Below are 19850 nucleotides of genomic sequence, written 5' to 3' on the forward strand. Positions count from 1 at the left end.
TCTCACTGATGAAGGGCTTTTTTCTAGCTTTGCATGACTTCAACCCCACCTGGAGGAGCCCTGTTTCAAACCAGCCTTGTCGTGCACTTAACCCCAGCTCCCATCTGCCATTCTTTTTGTAGGTCACTTGATTTCATACTACGGTTGTTGAGTGATAATCGAAGGACTTGACGATCATCCCAGTCAGTAGAGAGTTGTTTTCGTCATATGCTGGTCTGTAACTTCGTTGTCCCCAAATCTGCTGCTTGTCCTTGTTCTTATGAACTGCTGTCTTTGAAATTTTGAGGATGGAAGCAACCTAACGCTCACTGTATCCCTCTGCCAGTAAAGCCAGAATTGAACCTTTTTCTTCACTCAAAACTTTTCATTTTAACTCTTTTGGCATGATGAATAGATATTTTTGTATTCCAATCAAAATTAAGGTACTACTAGCACTGTTTTTGCCATCCAAACTGGTCCTATTGCAAGAGGATAGTGATGACCACAACAGTGGTTTTTATACTTTTCCTCATTAAATAAAGTTTGGTTCAGGTGATCATCTAATCAGTACCTCATTAAGTAAAATGAGATGTGCTTGTATTGGAATTCCAGCACAGACACTGGAATGAAATGGCTGCCATACACAGAGATGCTAATTAAAAACAAACAAACAAACAAACCCTGAAGTGGTCTCTTAATTTCTTCCAGTGCTGTACATTTACTGATATTCTCAGTCAAAATGAACAATAAATACAGTGAAAGAATTAGCTTACTTACAGTGTCCCAGTAAATCCTTCCCTGCACACACACTCTCCTGTTTCTTTATTACACGAGCCACCTGTTCCACACTGGCACTGTTGCGCACAGCCAGGCCCAAAGTATTCCTTTGGACAAGGGTCCTGTAAGCAGCCATGTACAATATAGAAAATATTATGATAAACAATTATAATTAAGCAAATGAGAATACATGCATGCTTTTTTTTTTTTTATAAATGAAATTTACTCTACAGGCACTCTATGGACATTTACAAGTATTATTTTGAATGGTAATGGAATCTTTAACAAAAATGAGTTGTAAAATAGTGTGCTAGGAATAAGAACTGATAGTGAAATAATAATCTCATCTCATCTCATTATCTCTAGCCGCTTTATCCTTCTACAGGGTCGCAGGTAAGCTGGAGCCTATCCCAGCTGACTATGGGCGAAAGGCGGGGGTACACCCTGGACAAGTCGCCAGGTCATCACAGGGCTGACACATAGACACAGACAACCATTCACACTCACATTCACACCTACGGTCAATTTAGAGTCACCAGTTAACCTAACCTGCATGTCTTTGGACTGTGGGGGAAACCGGAGCACCCGGAGGAAACCCACGCGGACACGGGGAGAACATGCAAACTCCACACAGAAAGGCCCTCGCCGGCCACGGGGCTCGAACCCAGACCTTCTTGCTGTGAGGCAACAGCGCTAACCACTACACCACCATGCCGCCCAAACTAATAATAATAATAATAATAATAATAATACAAGGTGCAATCAAAAGGTTTCAAGACTGTTCCGGTTACAAATGAACAGAGCACAGCAAGGTCATGCACATGCAGGAGGAGCGAACAGTAACTCTGTGTGACCTTGGTCAACATTGGGACCTGGATTACATGCATTTTTGTGACAATGTGCACATGCACATTTGCGATTTGTGGTCAGCAGTGGAGACCCTAGAAATGCCTAAGGCAGTGAAGCAATGAGCTGGGTGATTCGAATGAGCTGTTTTGATTCCACGAGTTTGACACAGAAGCTTATGTTTGCTCCTTGGTCCATAGTAATATTGCAAATGTGCATGTGTATATGATCACAAAAATGTGTGTAACACAGCTCCCGATGTTGACAGCATGATGACTGACTCACAAGAATTACTGCTCACTCTGCTGCATGCGCATGAACAGCGCAGGAATAGTCTCGGAACTTACTGAATGTACCTTGTAATAATAATAATAATAATAAATGCCTGCTCTAAAATAAGTTTAAGTGAATCTATACATGATGAGTGTCTCTAGACACCCTACCTGGCAGTGTGAGCCGGTATAGCCTGGAGGGCAGAGACAGGATCCAGTGAGGACATCACACTGGCCTTTATTCTGACACTGGCACTGTTTGCTGCAGTCTGGGCCCCAGTGCAGAGCATCACATGCTACAAAAGAAGCCATGTTAATTTAGCACAATACACCAAATTCCCTGCATTTTCTGCAAGTTCATGTTTACACAGTCAGTGATCTATGCTTCAGGATGGCTTTAAATTAGGAGAGAGTAACTGGCATGAATACAAAGTGGGCATGATGTACTGTAGCACTTCTTGAGAGAAAAACAATGCTCCTTATAGAGTATAGACTGGGATCATACATCCTGGCACAATCAAGACATTTACTGGAAGCTCTTGGCAAGAGTTCACACCTGCTGGTACTGCAAGGATTTACCTCCACACTAAACATGGCCCGTTCACTACCTCTACATTTTTTAAAGATATCATATTTTGTCTTTGAGTCAAGACTGCCAAGATGATTTAGACAGATGAATGAGCTTTAGATGAGAAATTTTACAGTGGAACACAGATGATACTTAGACTGAAGATAAAGCGGAGTTCACACAGGGCTTAAATTTCAATCAGGTAGACTTCAGACATAAACCCTGACCCTGGTCATGAGAGGAAAATCCATCTCTCTCTCTCTCTCTCTCTCTCTCTCTCTCTCTCTCTCTCTCTCTCACACACACACACACACACACACACACACACACAGTAATACATACAAGTTTGGACACACCTAATTCAGTGGGTTTTTTTTCTTTGTTTGTATCAATTAAAAGATGCTTCATGTCTTAAAGTAATGACTGTCTTTTGTCTTTCCTTAGTTGAGTGGTTCTTGACATAATATGGATTACTACAGTTGTGGAACAGGGCTATTAATTTTCTTGGTACATGAAAAAATTTCAATTACACAAAGCAATATGGTTTCGTGATCTTTATGGGTAAGTTAACAAACCTGTATATTCTATATTAACACATGAGAAGTCAGTAACCTTTAATAAGCTTGTGATATGATGTTTATGATGATGCTTATCTTTTATCTTCCACATTTTGTCACACTATACATTTATTTCATGCAGCACACTTACCTAAAATCCATTATATTTTTATCAAAAGTGAATTATATATTTATGTTATTTCTCCAATATGACATGCTATTGCTATAAATATTCTATTGACTTTTTGAAGTGACCACTGCAGCAAATGATTCGGAAAAACAAATTATGCAAAAGAAAAGAAAAGTTCTGAGATTTTACAACTGGAAGGACTTGTGGTTGAATATTCCTAAAACAATAACAGAAAGACTCATAGCTGGCTACAAAAAAGCATGTGCAAGCTGTTATATCTGCCAAAGGGGGTGTTACTATTAAGCTCTTTTTCATTAATATTTGCAGGGGATTTTTTTTAAAATAAAGAGTTGCTGTAGATGTTTTTACTTTGCACTTAAAAAATCAACAAAATATGTAACTTGGCAAAAAGTGCCTAAACCTTTGTATACAACAACTTCTTCTTCTTCTCATATGTCAGCCGTAGTTGACTGTTTACTGCAGTCTTGTTCACTAGCTCAGGAGAGCTACCCAGGGTGGAAGTCGAGGACACAGAGCAGTTCCCACCCAACCATTCACACCTATGGGCAATTTAGAGCAGCCAGTTAACCTAACTGCATGTCTTTGGATGGTGGGGGAAACTGGAGCACCAGGAGGAAACCCATGCAGACACGGGGGGAACATGCAAACTAAGCCCATGTTTACATTAGACCGTATCAGCTGATCATCAGATTAACGTTTTTAAAACGATTAGTGTGCACACAGCAACACCAATACACGATTTGCGTGCACACAGCAACACCAATACACGGATACGCTCGGCTCCGCAGGCATCCTGCGCTCCAAATCACTCCGCCCTGAACAGCGAGTGCCCTCTGGAGGGTGCGCACTCCGGCCCTGCGCAGCTCACAGAGCGCGCGAGTGAAGTGCACGAGCAGTGATTCGGGACTGAGTCGCTGTGTGTGTGTGATCCCAGCGCATATCACTTACCACTTCCAAGTGGAAGGATGGCAAGCCTAAAGACAATCATAACTACACAATGGGCAGTATTTGCATCAGTATTTGCAGTATTTTCATACTTTTATACTCTTTAATGAAAGGTGATACAAGGCGGAAGTCCGCGCTGTTTTTCAGCAGTCGCGTCACATGACCAACGCCAGCGAATCAGGAAGGTGGATGTCACAGTGACGTTGTCCAATGACAACGCCAGCTAGAGCTCAGCACAGCGTATCCGCGTATTCTCAATGTTTACACAGCACCAGAGCTGACACGATCTGGATTGAATACGTGGACCCTGGCGGATTCCCGTTTCCCGGCGTTTCCAGGCGGTTTAATGTAAACGGACAGTGCATCCGCGAAGAAAACGAGACAGATACGGTCTAATGTAAACTTGGCCTAAGGTGGGGTTTACATTAGACCGTATCAGCGAATCATCAGATTAACGTTTTTAAAAACAATTAGCGTGCACACAGCAATACCAATACACGATTCGCATGCACACAGCAATGCCAATACATGGATACGCTAATCACATGACTAATTAGACGGCACGTAAGTTGAAATGTGTAAATGTGTAATGTGTAAATTTCTCCTCAGCGGCTCGGCTCCGCAGGCATCCTGCGCTCCAAATCACTCCGCCCTGAACAGCGAGTGCCCTCTGGAGGGTGCACACTCCGGCCCTGCGCAGCTCACAGAGTGCGCGAGTGAAGCGCACGAGCAGTGATTCGGGACTGAGTCGCTGTGTGTGTGATCCCAGTGCATATCGGGCATGCGCAAGTCACTTACCACTTGCAAGTGGAAGGATGGCAAGCCTAAAGACAATCATAACTACACAATGGGCAGTATTTGCATCAGTATTTGCAGTATTTTCATACTTTTATACTCTTTAATGAAAGGTGATACAAGGCGGAAGTCCGCGCTGTTTTTCAGCAGTCGCGTCACATGACCAACGCCAACGAATCAGGAAGGTGGATGTCACAGTGACGTCGTCCAATGACGACGTCAGCTAGAGCTCAGCACAGCGTATCCGCGTATCCTCAATGTTTACACAGCAGCGGACCAGACACGAACTGGGTTGAATACGTGGGCCCTGGAGGATTCCTGTTTCCCGGCGTTTCCCAGCGTTTTAATGTGAACGGACAGTGCATCCACAAAGAAAACGAGACAGATACGGTCTAATGTAAACTTGGCCTAAATATGGGGAGAGGATCACCACTCTGTGAAAGACTGAGTTGCATTTAAAGAAGGAATTTTTTTTTTACATCCAATCACAGTAATGATATTAACAAATAAATGAGAATGCATAGGTAATACAGTGATATCCCCGCAGTTGTGGGTGAACCCAGAACCTTCTCACTGTGAGATGACAGTGATAACCATTGCGCCACCATCTGTACAACTCTGTGTACAGAGAACAATGTACTAGTGTTGTAGTACTTGACTGGTTTTGGTCTCGAGACTGATCTCAAGACCACTTTTCGAAGGTCTCAGTCTCATCTCAGAATTGACCTCATTTTTATTCAGTCTTGTAAAATAACCACAACTGCAGGGATATCACTTTATTACCTGTGCATTGTCTGATTTATTTGTTAACATCATTACTGTGATTGGATGTAAAAATTTCCTGCTTTAAATGCAACACAGTCTTTCACAGAGTGGTGAACCCCTCTCCATCTTTACTTCTGAGCCTCAGCATCTCTGGGATGCTCTTTATATACCAAATCATGTTACTGACCTCTTGTCAATGAAACTAATTAGATTTTTTAACACTACGCAACACTTCCAGTCTTTTGTTTTTGAATCATGTTGCTGGCACTAACTTCAAAATGAGCATATAGTTTTCAAAAAGCAATAAGATTTCTCAGTTTCAATGTGGTGTCTTTGATATGTTGCCTTTTCACTATTTTCAATGAATTATAAGGTTTCTACCAGCATTCATAGCATCATAGCATTTTGTTTGTATTTACATTTTACACGGTGTCACAACTTTTTTTTTGGAAATGGGGTTATATAGCAGCACACAGACAAGTTTCTTTTTTTTACTTAAAGAGTGAAACAATGACTTTGAACACTGGATATTTATTAAACTATTACAAATATTAAGGGTTAATTGTGTACCTTAACCTACAGCTACTTCTGTTTTAATTCATAACTCCTGAGGAAAACATTTCATATTATTTTTTTTCTTTTACCCCTTAAAAGTTGCTCAGATCACAAAGAAAGAGCAGTGCTGCAGAGACAGTGGAAAATGTCATCCTGCTCGGATGGAACTGAAGATACAGACAGTTAAGAAGTGAATGGACACAATGCGAGCTTTGTTCTCTTATCTCTCTCTGTCACTTTATCATCCTCTCTGGTTTATTTTCAGATCAGATCAGAGAGCACAGATGCACAATGTCCTCATAAACTGTTTAGAAGATTTGAGATAATTTTTAATAGCTCAAACACCACTGTGGTACTAAACAAGCTTTCTGAACTTTAAACAAGCTAAAGATACCAACAGAAACAGTGGATAACATGTTGGAGAAGGCATATCAAATGGGAAAGAACTGGATTTGGAAAATGAATGTATTTTTGTAACTGTAAATTTTTCATATAAGACGACCTTTTTTGTTAGGAAGGATTGTATTAGATTTCTAGTTATAGTTATATTAATAGTGAGTGACAATGCAGTTATTACACCTGCTATTACACAGTCATTACACCTACTATTACGTGTCATTACACCTATTATTACATTGTTAGTACACTGCTTATTACACCAGTCATGACACTTATTACACACGTTATAACACCTGTCATATAATGCATGTGCTATTACATTATTACATGTGGTATTACATTGTTAATACATGTTACAACACCTGTAATTACATTACATCACTTGTTGCACCTGTTATTTAACACATTGTTATTACACGTTATCACATTATTCCCCACTTGTTACACCTGTTATTACATTATGACATCACTTAGTACACTGTTATTACAGCATTGTTACACTGCTTACTATACCTGTTATTACCTTATTATACATGTTATTATATTACATCTGTCATTTTACCTATCATTACACCTGTTATTACCTTGCTTATTAATTAACTTGTACGCAAAAAAATTGATATTAAATAATTTATACCATTAAGTTAACTCATGCTTTAATGAATTACTTACAGTGTAGAATTAACTCTGGTAAACTCTTACATTGCATATAGTGTCAAATTAAATTAAAACATTTAAATAACATTGAATTCCTTTTTATTTGCCACTTAATCTCTTTTCACTTTCCTTTAGTGTATTATTTTGTCATGTGTACCTACACTTATTCTGCTTCATTCCCCCTTGCTGTATATTGTAGGGGAGACTGGGGAAGGTACAACACTTTCTGAATTTCTCTTGGTTACTCAGAGACTATTTGGACTAAACCAACCAATTGTTTATATATTAAACTTACATCTGTTGGCTAACTACTCATACCATTATTTTGCTGAACGTATGCTAATTCTGTTTCATCCCCCCCTTATATTTTATATTGTATATTGTTCTGTTTTAATTGTCTGACTGTACATTCTGTATTTGATCATTTCTTTAAGCCCAGGTGTTGAGTGTGTTTTGGATATCTGCTACACGTTGTATACACAGTACTGTGCAAAAAGCTTTTTTTTTCACACATTCTGTTATAGAGGTTTATTTTAGGACTTGTGCATTACCGAGTCAATGCCAAAAAGAATTGTTACAGAAAAAAATATTTCTATGTCAGTAAAGAAAGCGATATATTATATAAGAGATCACTTTTCAGACAACTGCTGGGTTTTGCTGCAAAATATAAGAAGGAACTGTGACCGCCAAAGTCTCCAGAATAACCATAGCTGGTTCTACAAGATACTTAGTAAAATATACAGCTCATTTCCTTATAAAACTGTACAATGTTTTTGTACCCAAGATTATTAATTCTTTTTTTAAAAAAAAGCACTTCGTTTACAGGGATGAAAGTCTTCCGGAAATACCCGGAAATCCGGATATTTGACAAAACTCTTGAAAATCTCCGATTTTCCGAATGGAGAAATTTATTTTTCGGATTTTTCGTGTTCCTAGATGCGGCGTAATACTTCACATCGTCCTTGCATGGGTGCAGTCCTTAAATAGCCCAAACATAGTTCATTGATCAAAGACAGGTGTTTTGTTAACGGCGCGCGTGCCGGAGCTCGTTAGGCGCGCGCACCTTCAGGTGCACGAGCTAAGGCGTGCAGGACTGACACCATTCTGTGCAAGCACAACACAATCACACTAGAAAGCACGGTCAAGCTGCCAGTGTAGCTGCAGTCTTTTTAGTTGCGAATTACGAGTATTTTCTTGTGTTAATAATTCGCCATGTCAAAACAAGCAAAACTTTCCTCCTTCTTTCGACGTGAAGAGAGGTAAGCAATTTATTATATATGTTTTTCCATCAAAGTTGCATTTTGTGGTTTCGAAGCTAAGTTTTAGTGCCGTTTCTAGAACACAGCATCAAGAAATGTGGAAGAAACAGCAATAATGGAAGAGCCGGTTTCTAAACTGCCTAAAACTAGCAATGGTAATTATTTTTTGTTACATAATGTACTCAGGCTGCCAGTCAGTGTGTGACACACACACACACACACACACACACACACACACACACACACACACACACACACACACACCCTACACCCCTGATTTATATGAGAAATTTGGTATTCATTGGTGTGTTTAAATTTACAGACAATATGAACTAATGTAAACAATTGGCTTCAACTTGCATAAATTTATGAATTGGAAATTTTTAGTTCACTTTAGCTTATGCAAACGCACAACTCTACTAAAAGATTGATAAACGAGGCTCAATGTCCCCAACATTGAAACGTGAAAGCTTTAGAAACTCTAACAGATCTTTACTTTTTAACAGTACTGTTTTGGGATTTTGCTGAGTTTACCTTCAACTGTCTGATTTTTTTCAAAGTAATTAACTGTGTAGGCAGGAAAATCACCGCGTTTTCTAAATGCACTCCTGAAAATTACTCATTAACTAGGGGAATTAAATTTGATATTTTTGACATGTTAATCATTAATGTACATGAAAGAAAAAGGCTTAAAAGTTATAACTTGTTTTAGTGAAAATAAGTACTAAAATGCACTAGAATGCAGGGTTTTGCGTGTTATGTTATTAAAATATTTTCAGGGGATGTTGCCCCCCCCCATATCTTAGTTTGACTTTCAAAAGTTCAGGGTTTTTTTCTTTGCTCCACTTTCATCTCTATGTTTAGTTTATTACTGTTAATGCTCCTTATAGTATTTCTGTATAACAAATGTAAAAACAAATGCTTGGTAAAATGTTTAATTTTATTACTTTTGAAGGCATCTTTCCTCGAGCATTGCAGTACTTGAGACCAGTCTTGGTTTCGAGACCAGTCTCAAGACCACTTTTTGAAGGTCTCTGTCTCGTCTCAGAATTGACCACATTTTCTTGTCTTGGTTTCAGACACAGAGGACTTGGGATTTTATTTCAAGACCAGTCAAGACCACAACTGCAGGTATTTCACTAAATTGCCTGTCTATTGTCTGATTTATTTGTTAACATCATTATTGTGATTGGATGTAAAAAGTTGCTGCTTCAAATGCAATCAATAACATGACTAATTGCTAATTTGAAATTGTTCTTCCTGTTAAAAGCTGTCACCCCTCCATACTCTCCTTCACATACACTCGTCTGGGACTGGTCTTGACTCGGTCTCACCCTGCCTTGGTCATGGCCTTGACTTGATCTCAATCCCTCAAAGTCTTGGTTTTGTCTTGGTCTCGATACACTTTGGTCTTGGTCATGACTTGGTCTCAGTTTAGGTGATGTTAACTACAACACTACAGCATGTAAGAAACAGGAAACAAAATGCATGTTTAACTGTACAACCATACAAGTATATGCTTTGCTGCATGACATCTACTTGCAGCTCATCAGGTAGGTGGAAATATTTATCTATAAAGGAGATTTGAACCCACTACTAACTTTGACAGTGAACAGCTATGACAGAACTGCTCCATATCAAGATGTCAAACTGTGGAAGCTTGAAGTCAGCAGCTTGGTTCTGTATAGAAAACTTTGAATGCCCCCATGTGAGTTTGTTTGGAAAGGCAGACACTGATGGGCAGAAAAAAATGCAACTAACTCAAGCTTTATTAGGTGAAAGTCTTCATGAGACACTGCCTTGTTAAAGGGCATATCATGGGTAAATTCAGGAGCAAGATCAATGTAATTCTATTTTATATTAAACTTTGGTCAAATATCTGTCACATTTTGCATTTTGTGCAATTTTTTTTACCTTGTGCAACACCAGAAAAATTCAGTTGAAATCAAGCCATTTGAGGTGAATTTGTCTGCCTCTGAAAAAACTTGGCATTTGGATTTCCCGGGAAACATTGATTTTTGTGACATCGCGTGCGGGACGCCTCCTTCTGAATCCTACGTCAGTGTTGGTTTGTTTATGAGAAAATGACCTAGTGGTTTTCTGCAAATTTCTTCAATGTTATCACGTAATTATTAAAATGGTTAACAGATGTATTGTAGGAGGGTGTAGCAACACCAATCTTGATGGGATTAGTAGGTTACTCATCATTTTCCAAAAGACCAGACAATGAGAGAGAAATGGGAGCGCTTCGTGCGAGGCACCCGGGAAAACTGGCAACATGCAACAGATCACAGCATCATATGCGGGGCTCACTTCATAAAGCCCGACGACTTTGAGAACTATTTGCAGTGGGAAATGGGCTTCAAGAAGCAACTTGATCTGAAAAAAGACGCAGTTCCATCTGTTAGAATGCCCAAAGCAACACCGTCTCCGTTTGTGTCAGCGTCACCAAAGGAGCCAGCCGTGTTCGTCTCCCCTGACAGAAGGCGAAGTGCCGCATCCACTGAGGCCCTCAAAGCTGAGGACCAAGCAGAGCCGAGAAAAAGACCAAGAAAATCGGCAATTCACAAGTTGACTGTTGCCAGGGTAAGAAATAAGAGAGACTATACTCTAAATTAGGTGTTCCTGTGTTTGTGTGGTACACGGATAATGTTATTTATTGACACACACAAAAGTAAACAACACGAAAGCGCTGGGCAATAATACACTTACTTCACATGTATCAAGGGACATGTGTGTCAGGGCTTGAGATCTTGGGACCTTTCAAACACATACAACCCTGCTTAGCCGATTCCATGTGTGTAGCTTATGAAATCTTTCTCCTATAGTAGCCAGTACTCTTCTAAATGAAGAAATGTATGAATACATAATAGTAATTCGAAAAAATATGATTTATGTAACAATAGATAGATGAGCATTGATCCATGAATCCATGGGTTTAGAAGCTGAAGCTGAAGGTGACAATTCCATATTTCAATGCAAAATCTCTAGCTGCTAAACTTGGTCTACACAGGCTGTGCACTGAATCCGTGCAAGCTCTCGCAGCCTGCTGGCGCTTCCGCAGGTGATGTCACGAATCTGGCTCCAGACTTGTTTTGTTACTTTATTTTTTTCTGCTGTAGACAGATGGCCTTGTGCAAAATTACCCTTCTAGATGAGTGTGTAAAGGGACATACTTTCATATTTAAAAAAAAAAAACGAAATTGGTCTAGGATATGCACTTTAAATGACTCACAAGATGTTTTGTTTATGAACTGTTCCAGCTCATTATATCCAAGTACTTTGTTTTAATATTAATTATTTTCCTGGCAAAAAGTGTCCTCTAAAATATACAGGACTTAGTGATATAAACACAAGGGCATGTGAAAAGAAACTGCTTCTTAAAAAAGAAAGTCTTCTGTTTGACACCTTTAGCCTCTTGTCCTCAATTCCACTATCTCAGTGATGTTTATATGCTTATAACTGTGCTTGAGTAGGAGCATCTACCACTGGCTTTTACAGAAATGCAGCAAGTACTTTCAAATAAATTGGCAGAAGTCCATCATATGTGGAATTTTTTTTTTTTTAAATGTGGGAAAATTTCTCACATCCACCAGGGGAATAAAGTCATGGTGTGGGTCTGATCCGTAAACAACATCACCATTACCAAACTCACAGTGTATCATATACAATAATTATTTAGTCAAACTGTTATGATTATGAGTTAGTTACAGCAAATATTAAAAACACTTGCATGCAACACACAGGAATGAACATTTCCTCTCATGTTCTTTGTGTCTTTGAACAATATTATTTTTTCAGTTATACTACATTGTATTTAAATGCAAGATTGGTTTGGCTGAGTTGCATACTGCATTTGTTGCTATGTGGCATTATAAATTGTGCTTTCTCTGCATTATCATCACGTTTTTGGTCTTTGACTTTGTTTGAATAAGAGCTGCCAAAGCACTAGGTAATAGCTTGAATCTGCAACTTTGGAACTGTGTTCCATTAACTACAAATGGGGAAAGAAAGCTGTGTTTAAATGATAACTTCTCCTCTTTCCCATCACTCTCTCAGCACTCAAGTATTCAGGAAGTGCCATATCCTATGCTTTAATAAGCGGCTCTGCAAAGCAGCCAATAGAAGAATGGGACCTCTCTGACCACCCAATCATATTCCAAGGTCTATACCCAGTATAAGGGGCCAGAGTTTCCATTTCAGCTGTGTGTAATCCCTTCACAAGGCACTGCACTATTAAGACAACAGTCCCTCGGTACAGAGAAGGCTGCATGCTGGATCCATGTAACTGATCCAAAAAAATTGTGGAATGTGTTATGTATGATCTACATGACCTAAAAATGAATAACTATCAATTCCAGCTGGCTTTAAACTCTTAAAACCTGCTCAGAATTGGGGGTTTGGTAAATTATTTGTATTGCAATATAAAACGAATGTGAATTCACAAGCATTATAAACACCAGACTAGAGGAGAGTAAGGCAACAAGAAACAGCATCAAAGCACTCCCTGGTGAAAAACTAATTGTGTGTGTGTGTGTGTGTGTGTGTGTGTGTGTGTGTGTGTGTGTGTGTGTGTGTGTGTGTGTGTTTAACTCACCACTGGAACAGTCATCTCCTCTCCAGCCACCTTCACACTGACAGCGATCTGGGGCAACACACCGTCCGTGTACACATTCCTTGGTGCAGCGTGCTGGCACACGTCCATACAGAGAGGAATAAAACATTAAAGTTCTATCTAAACCAAGTAGTTGTTAATGTATGTGATTTCAATGCTGGAACATAAGCAAGAACCAAAGTCTTATTTATTACTTACGAACACATTTATTTCTGCTTTCATAGAATCCTGGGCAGCACTGATACCTCCTACGATAGTCCATTTTTACTGACTGGCGATAAGCTGTTTTATATGTTATCCTAGAGAGAGAGAGAGAGAGAGAGAGAGAGAGAGAGAGAGAGGAAAAGAGAGAAGAGGGAGAGAAAAAAGTTAAAATTACACACTCTCCATTTACCCAAGGATATTTGTGTGCACTGCACATGTTAGCCATGTAGAAAAAGAATGATCAAAACTCATAGCAAAACATTGTCTAATGTCTACCATGTTCCTCCATCATGACAGAGCACTACAGAAGCATATTGTAAATCTAATACAATGAGATTATTTTCATTTGCCAGTTTAGACCTCAGACTGTACCTTACTATTCTGATGAAGTTACAAAAAGACATGTGAGCAGCATTTTGTAATGCAGACTAAAAACCTGTCATTACTGAAATATAGCACAATAGATTTATATTATAGTTCTACCACTAATCTAGTCATCTAAGTGTGTCTTAGATTCAAGTTTCACTGTTTTCTATGTGTTTATTGCTATGTCTTACTTGTGTTTGATATTCTGTATGCATGTAATACATACATGTCAACCTTTGGTCAATCAAACCTGTATAACCAACCTCCAAAATCCGTATTTCCCTTATAAAATCCTTATAAGACGCAAATTAAAATAATTTACCTAAAATTTGAATGATAATTAACAATGATATATCCCAGTTACTTTTTATTCAATATTAATAACAATAAACCTTCAGAATGAATACAAAGCTCCAATGTTTGACAAAAACACAAAGTGTCACTCTAATGTTCTGAATTGTACTCCATGACAGCTTTTTTTAGCAGTCTGCAGTGCACCAATACCTCACGAGGCTGCATGTCACAGCAAGTGTCTGTGTTGATCTTGCCAGACTGCCCATTCAGAATCTTTTCAGTCGCTAGTGAAAGTTGTTCAGGTGGAAATACACTTTTCAAACAAAATGTTACTTCCCGGTTGGCGGGATTCTCGCAATGCGGTGTGCGCATGATCAGAAGTGGAACGAAGTCTCGCTACCACGAGATAACGCGCGATTTCATAAGACTCTTTACTGGCTGTTTGTGCTTTCTGTAGTGTACAGTATGTTTGTAAATGTTATGCGTGCTTTTATCATCGTGGGAATTGATTATAGCTCTAAATAAATATTGAAGTTTTTTTTAAAGAATCCGTATAACTTTATTTGTATGCCCGTATACTACGTTTATTGAATCAAATCCGTATAAAATACGGACATTCTGTATAGGTTGACATGTATGGTAATATGATTGCATACTTGTGTATATATTGAATTGTTTCCATTTTGCAACTTATTGAATATCTTATGTATCATTTAAATACAGACCATAAAAAAACACCAATCTCACCGGTGTCGAACGCATTTGTTGGTGCTCCAGGGTTCAGAGCATGGCTCCTCATGAACCTGATCGAATGGCTGAGCATACGACTCTTTCACAGAGGTGGTAAAACTACAGGACATGGAAAAAGAGAATCACTCAATCTGACTACAATCTATTCTTTATACATGGCATTAAAATTAGACTGATACAGAACCAGTATTTTTCTGTATTATTCATTTATCCTTCATGATTAACCTTTCAGTCAGAAGAAGATGTGTTGTGCTTAAGACATATGTGCTGATGAGGTTTGGTCCCTTTTAGCAGTGTGTTTGAGACTTACCTTTCCCATAGACTACACACATTGGGATCTCTGGGGTCCAAGCCCTCTGTCAGATTATGTACAGAGCCCAAAAGAAACAGGACCACACAGATCCACTGTGACTTCATACTGCTGCAGGAAAAAAACAAAAACAAAACAAAACCAGCACGGTGTTACAGAAAAGACATAACCAATACTCAGCCCATACTGAACCAGAAAGGGTAGATAAACATTCCTGTTTTTTAAGATACTAAGAGGATGATGTGCACTGACGACTAAACCTACATCACTCTCGAGGGCTGTGCGAGGTGACCCACCACTGCTACTTTATATACTGAGTTCCACATTAATTGCTGCAGCATTTTCCTTTATATTATTCTTGTCTCTCTTGGTTCTCGAGCAACATTTGGGATGAGTTCTTCTCTAAGGAACCAAATAATGAGCCATCTGTTACAATCTGGTAAGGCAGTTCTGTGTGCCTTATTCGCTTTTGATAAATAATTACTGGAATCAATATTATAAAAACTATAAAATTCAGCAAGATATTCAAAAACATTTTGTGTTTCCATTATTATACATGTACAGGACATATAGTATATTACAACACATTGAAAACACAGTGAAAACATTTCTGTCTTGGAAATATGCCACATCTTGCCATAAATGGACACTTGCTTTTAAACATTTCAAACATTGTTTTTTTACTTGACTAAGATGGATATTTATAAATATTGATATTTGCATAAGGCTTTCAAATCCACATTCCACAAAGTAGATTTATAACCAGCATCAAGCCTTTACCACACACACACACACACACACACACACACACACACACACACACACACACAGACAGAGTGAGAGAGAGAGAGTTTTGCCATCTGTTTATAATCTAAGTGGTGACGACCCTGGGGACTGAATGAAGAAGGGAAGAGAAAAAACTCCCAGAGTATTTCTGAGACTTCTCTGCTCTTTAAGCCACTCACAGGATGGACAGACAGACGGACAGACACACACACACACACACACACACACAGAACCCGAATCTACTTTTTTCATTACAATGCATAAATATAAAGTATGGATAAAGAAAAAAGTATCTTATAATTTGGAAAATCTATTGATCATAATCTTTTTATCAATAAAATTAGCTATTTCATTATTTTAATGTCAGATTGAATGAATAAGTTTTGGTTGTCCAAAGTAAAAGAACTGTGTTAAAGAAATTCTACTTTTAATTAAGAAAAGCATTCCTAAAAGTGTTCCCATATTCCTACATGTGAATTCCTGAATCTATCTAAAGTAAAGGTATTATGTTGTACTGCTGTGATAAACATACTCAGTACGTTTACATGCACATCCAAATCGAGATACTGTCGGTAATCGAGCTAAGGGTCCCAGCAGGGGTGCCAGAGAAATCCAATCCTACATGCACACAAGGAAATCGAGCTATTGTGTGAGGTACATTGTGCACCCGAGCCACAGGTGGCGCTACACGCCCCATCGTGTTGGTACACTTGCGGTTGTCGTCATGAAGAAGAGCTATTCAAGAGTATAAACAAAGTTATCAGTTCCGTGTTCACAAGAAGAACAACGACAAGGACAGCAACATCGAGAGATGTTGTTCCTCCTGACCTCTTCTGCTGCTCGCTACTACTACTGTTGTCATGCCGACCGAGGCTGTTGTGTTTCCCGCTTGTGGTCTCGTCACTCGTCACTTCCGGAAGGGGCAGTGCTGAAGTAAGTAGCTCGACTACGTAGCTCGATAGGATTTACATGCACTAAGTAGCTCGGCTACAATCGCATAATCTAGTTCGCGTAGCTCGATTACAAGAAATCCAGTTCGGTTTGATTTCAGCCAAGCTAAGGTGTTTCCATGCTATTTAGAACTTCGATTTCAGTCGAGCTACGGCAGAAATTCGATTTTCTCTATGTGCATGTAAACGCACTGACTGTTAATGATGGTTAGAGGTTTATATCCAGAGAAACCACTTCAAAAGAAAGCATTTGGATATAAATGTTGAATGTTTTGAGCTTTTAAAAGAAAGAAAATGCCCTCCTTTCTTATTTATGAATTCTATCTCAGTCCTCAAGTTAAATAATATTGGAACAAAAAAATAAAAAAGTCACAAACAAACAAAGATGTTTATAAGAAAAGGCGCAAGGTTTGCATTAAAGAGAACTGCAGGGTTTACTAGTCACTGCGCTGGCATGGAGTAAATACTCCATGGTTTTTTTCTGCATTTTGCTTCATTACGACAAAGGGTTCTCAAATAGTGGAAAACAGAGAGCACACTTAATGATTATCCAAGTCCATGCATCATGACAATGTGCCAGAGTCATACCACATTATATAAATCTGCTCAAAACATGTGTCTGGTTATATGCATTTAGTTCTACAATAACAGTTTTATATTTTAGATCGTAGCAGGGTGAAGTTAGAATCTCAAAACTGAAAATCTTCGTACTGATATACAGTATACTCCTAGATAGTGTACTAACTACAGCAAACTGCATGGTTTAAGGTGCTTTGTTTTTCTTCTTGATGTAGCTACTCAACTGCACAACACAGATAACATCCTCGTGAGAACTTAGTGACGTGGCTTGTTGAAAATGTGAGTGAAACACTATGAGATTGAGTCCCTAAGGTGCCTGGGATGTTTCAGCACACGGAGAGATACTAATCAGCTATGAGTTGGTTCTAATGGATAAAGCAGAGCATTTCTCCCTGGCTTCTCCTGCTTTTATGTGGTCTGGTAAAATTGAAAAGAGACATTAAGCTATACACAAATACAAGGAAAGAAAGAGAGACAGACAGAAGGAGAGAAAGAAGAGGGAGAGAGAGTGAAAGAGAAAACGAGTCGAAAGAGAAAAGATCAACTTCGGGTTTTCCCAGTTCTTTCATCAATGCTTTATTTGATTTTCAGACTCTAAAACGTGTCCCACATGCAAAATGAGTCCCATACGTTGGCCTATTTTTAGGCAAACACATTCAGTAATTGAGCAGAGCTCAGAGACATGGACGTTTCTCAAGTTGAGTGAGGGGTCCACATGCATGTGCTCTGACAATCCAAACCAAAGCTGTTCAATCACTTAAAGGGCTTCACAGTGCTACTTTCAGAGCCACATGAGGATCTCACAAAAACAAGGGACAAATGAAACCAGATGTAGCGCACACGCTTGCTTCTTTATTATTCACTTGCCTTATGTTTGGGATAAAGCCTTAAAGGTATGGAGTTAAAACAGATTCAGAACATCAACCCACATTCATATTTTCACAAAGAAAAACAAGAAAATGCATAATTTACTTTGGACCATAAATATTTGTAAATACTACTTAGACTTAGGTCTTGCAAATTCAGCTTAAAAATTCACCACCTCATATTCATGTGGGTGTGAAAACTTAGGCTATAAAATTTCAGGCAATGGAAATTCAGGGAAAAAACATCCAGCATAGCCTGAAAGAGCAAGCCAAGTCAACAAACAAATAAGAATCTAATCAAACTCATTCTGGGCCAATGAAAAAAACACTTGTTTGAATTAAAGGTTTACTAAACATGCACCCATATTTTTCCATTTTTTAACATCATATTAAAATGTCAGCTGCTCTTTACACTGTTTAAAAGATTCATGGTGAAAAGAGTTGAAGTTTACTTGGAGTAAAATATCCACTGGCTATAAAATACTACTCAAGCATCAACATTGCACAGCTGACAATATCTGAGTTAAAAAGAAAAGAGAAAAATGGAGCTACTTGAATTTGACAGTCTGAAATCTTGGTGTGTGTTTTATATATATAGTACACACACACACACACACACACACACACACACACACACACACACACAAATCCAACATGTGTAGAGTCTTTTGAATAGCAGCCTTTAAAGTTGTCTTAACAGATGTTAAGAACATTACCATTTTCAGAGATACAATGTCATGTAATAGCGACATATAAATCTTTACCTTTAACCTCAGAGAGTTGTTGTCATTGCTTTGGCTTAAGTTTGAACTAAGCTCATCTTTCTGATTATCCAGATGTTTACCCTGAATTTCTACAACCTGAAGTTTTTGAAACCTTAATATTTAAAATTATACAAATTCTATAGAAATTGAGACTGTGAAAAAATGAGCATGATTTGAAGTGATTTTGGACAGAGGATATACAAGTATCTGAGATTTGCAGTCAAATGTTTTATCGAAACAAATAATATAATAAAACAGTAATATTGACAAAAAAACCAACAAATGAAACATATTTTTGTTCAGCATTATACTCAGATATTATTGAATTGTATTCTAAAGTCCCAATATAAACATATACAGTACATGTTCTTTCTACACTGTTTTGTTAGGTTAGATTTTGTATGAATGAGACTGTTTACAGAGGAACAACCAAGACCTGCTCATCAAGAGTGTTGGGTGTAAAGAAAGAAAGAAAGAAAGAAAGAAAGAAAGAAAGAAAGAAAGAACAACTTTATTCATCACACACTTGTGAAATTCCTCTCTGCATTTAACCCATCTGAAGCAGTGAACACACACACAGAGCAGTGGGCAGCCATGCTAACAGCGCCCAGGGAGCAGTTGGGAGTTAGGTGCCTCGCTCAAGGGCACCTCAGCCCAAGGCCGTCTCATATTAACCTAACCATGTGTCTTTGGACTGTGGGGGAAACCGGAGCACCTGGAGGAAACCCACGCAGACACAGGGAGAGGCCCTCCGCAAACTCCACACAGAAAGGCCCTCGCCGGCCGCTGGGCTCGAACCCAGAACCTTCTTGCTGTGAGGCGACCGTGCTAATCACTTACA

General features: G+C 38.7%; 1 protein-coding gene across 1 annotated transcript in view; it reads right to left on the minus strand.

Moving 5' to 3' along the window:
• Positions 1–19850, minus strand: part of pear1 (platelet endothelial aggregation receptor 1) — a 71398-nt gene that overhangs the window by 19882 nt on the left and 31666 nt on the right. Inside the window, exons 2-7 of the mRNA XM_060921926.1 lie at positions 15065–15175; positions 14752–14853; positions 13339–13439; positions 13123–13215; positions 2046–2170; positions 757–878 (exon numbers count right to left, since the gene is read on the minus strand). Coding sequence (XP_060777909.1) covers positions 757–878; positions 2046–2170; positions 13123–13215; positions 13339–13439; positions 14752–14853; positions 15065–15171 — 650 coding nt within the window. The 5' untranslated portion in view covers positions 15172–15175. The remainder of the gene's footprint in view (positions 1–756; positions 879–2045; positions 2171–13122; positions 13216–13338; positions 13440–14751; positions 14854–15064; positions 15176–19850) is intronic.

The sequence above is a fragment of the Neoarius graeffei genome, chromosome 5 (assembly GCF_027579695.1).
Source record: "Neoarius graeffei isolate fNeoGra1 chromosome 5, fNeoGra1.pri, whole genome shotgun sequence".
Classification (NCBI taxonomy): Eukaryota; Metazoa; Chordata; class Actinopteri; order Siluriformes; family Ariidae; genus Neoarius; species Neoarius graeffei.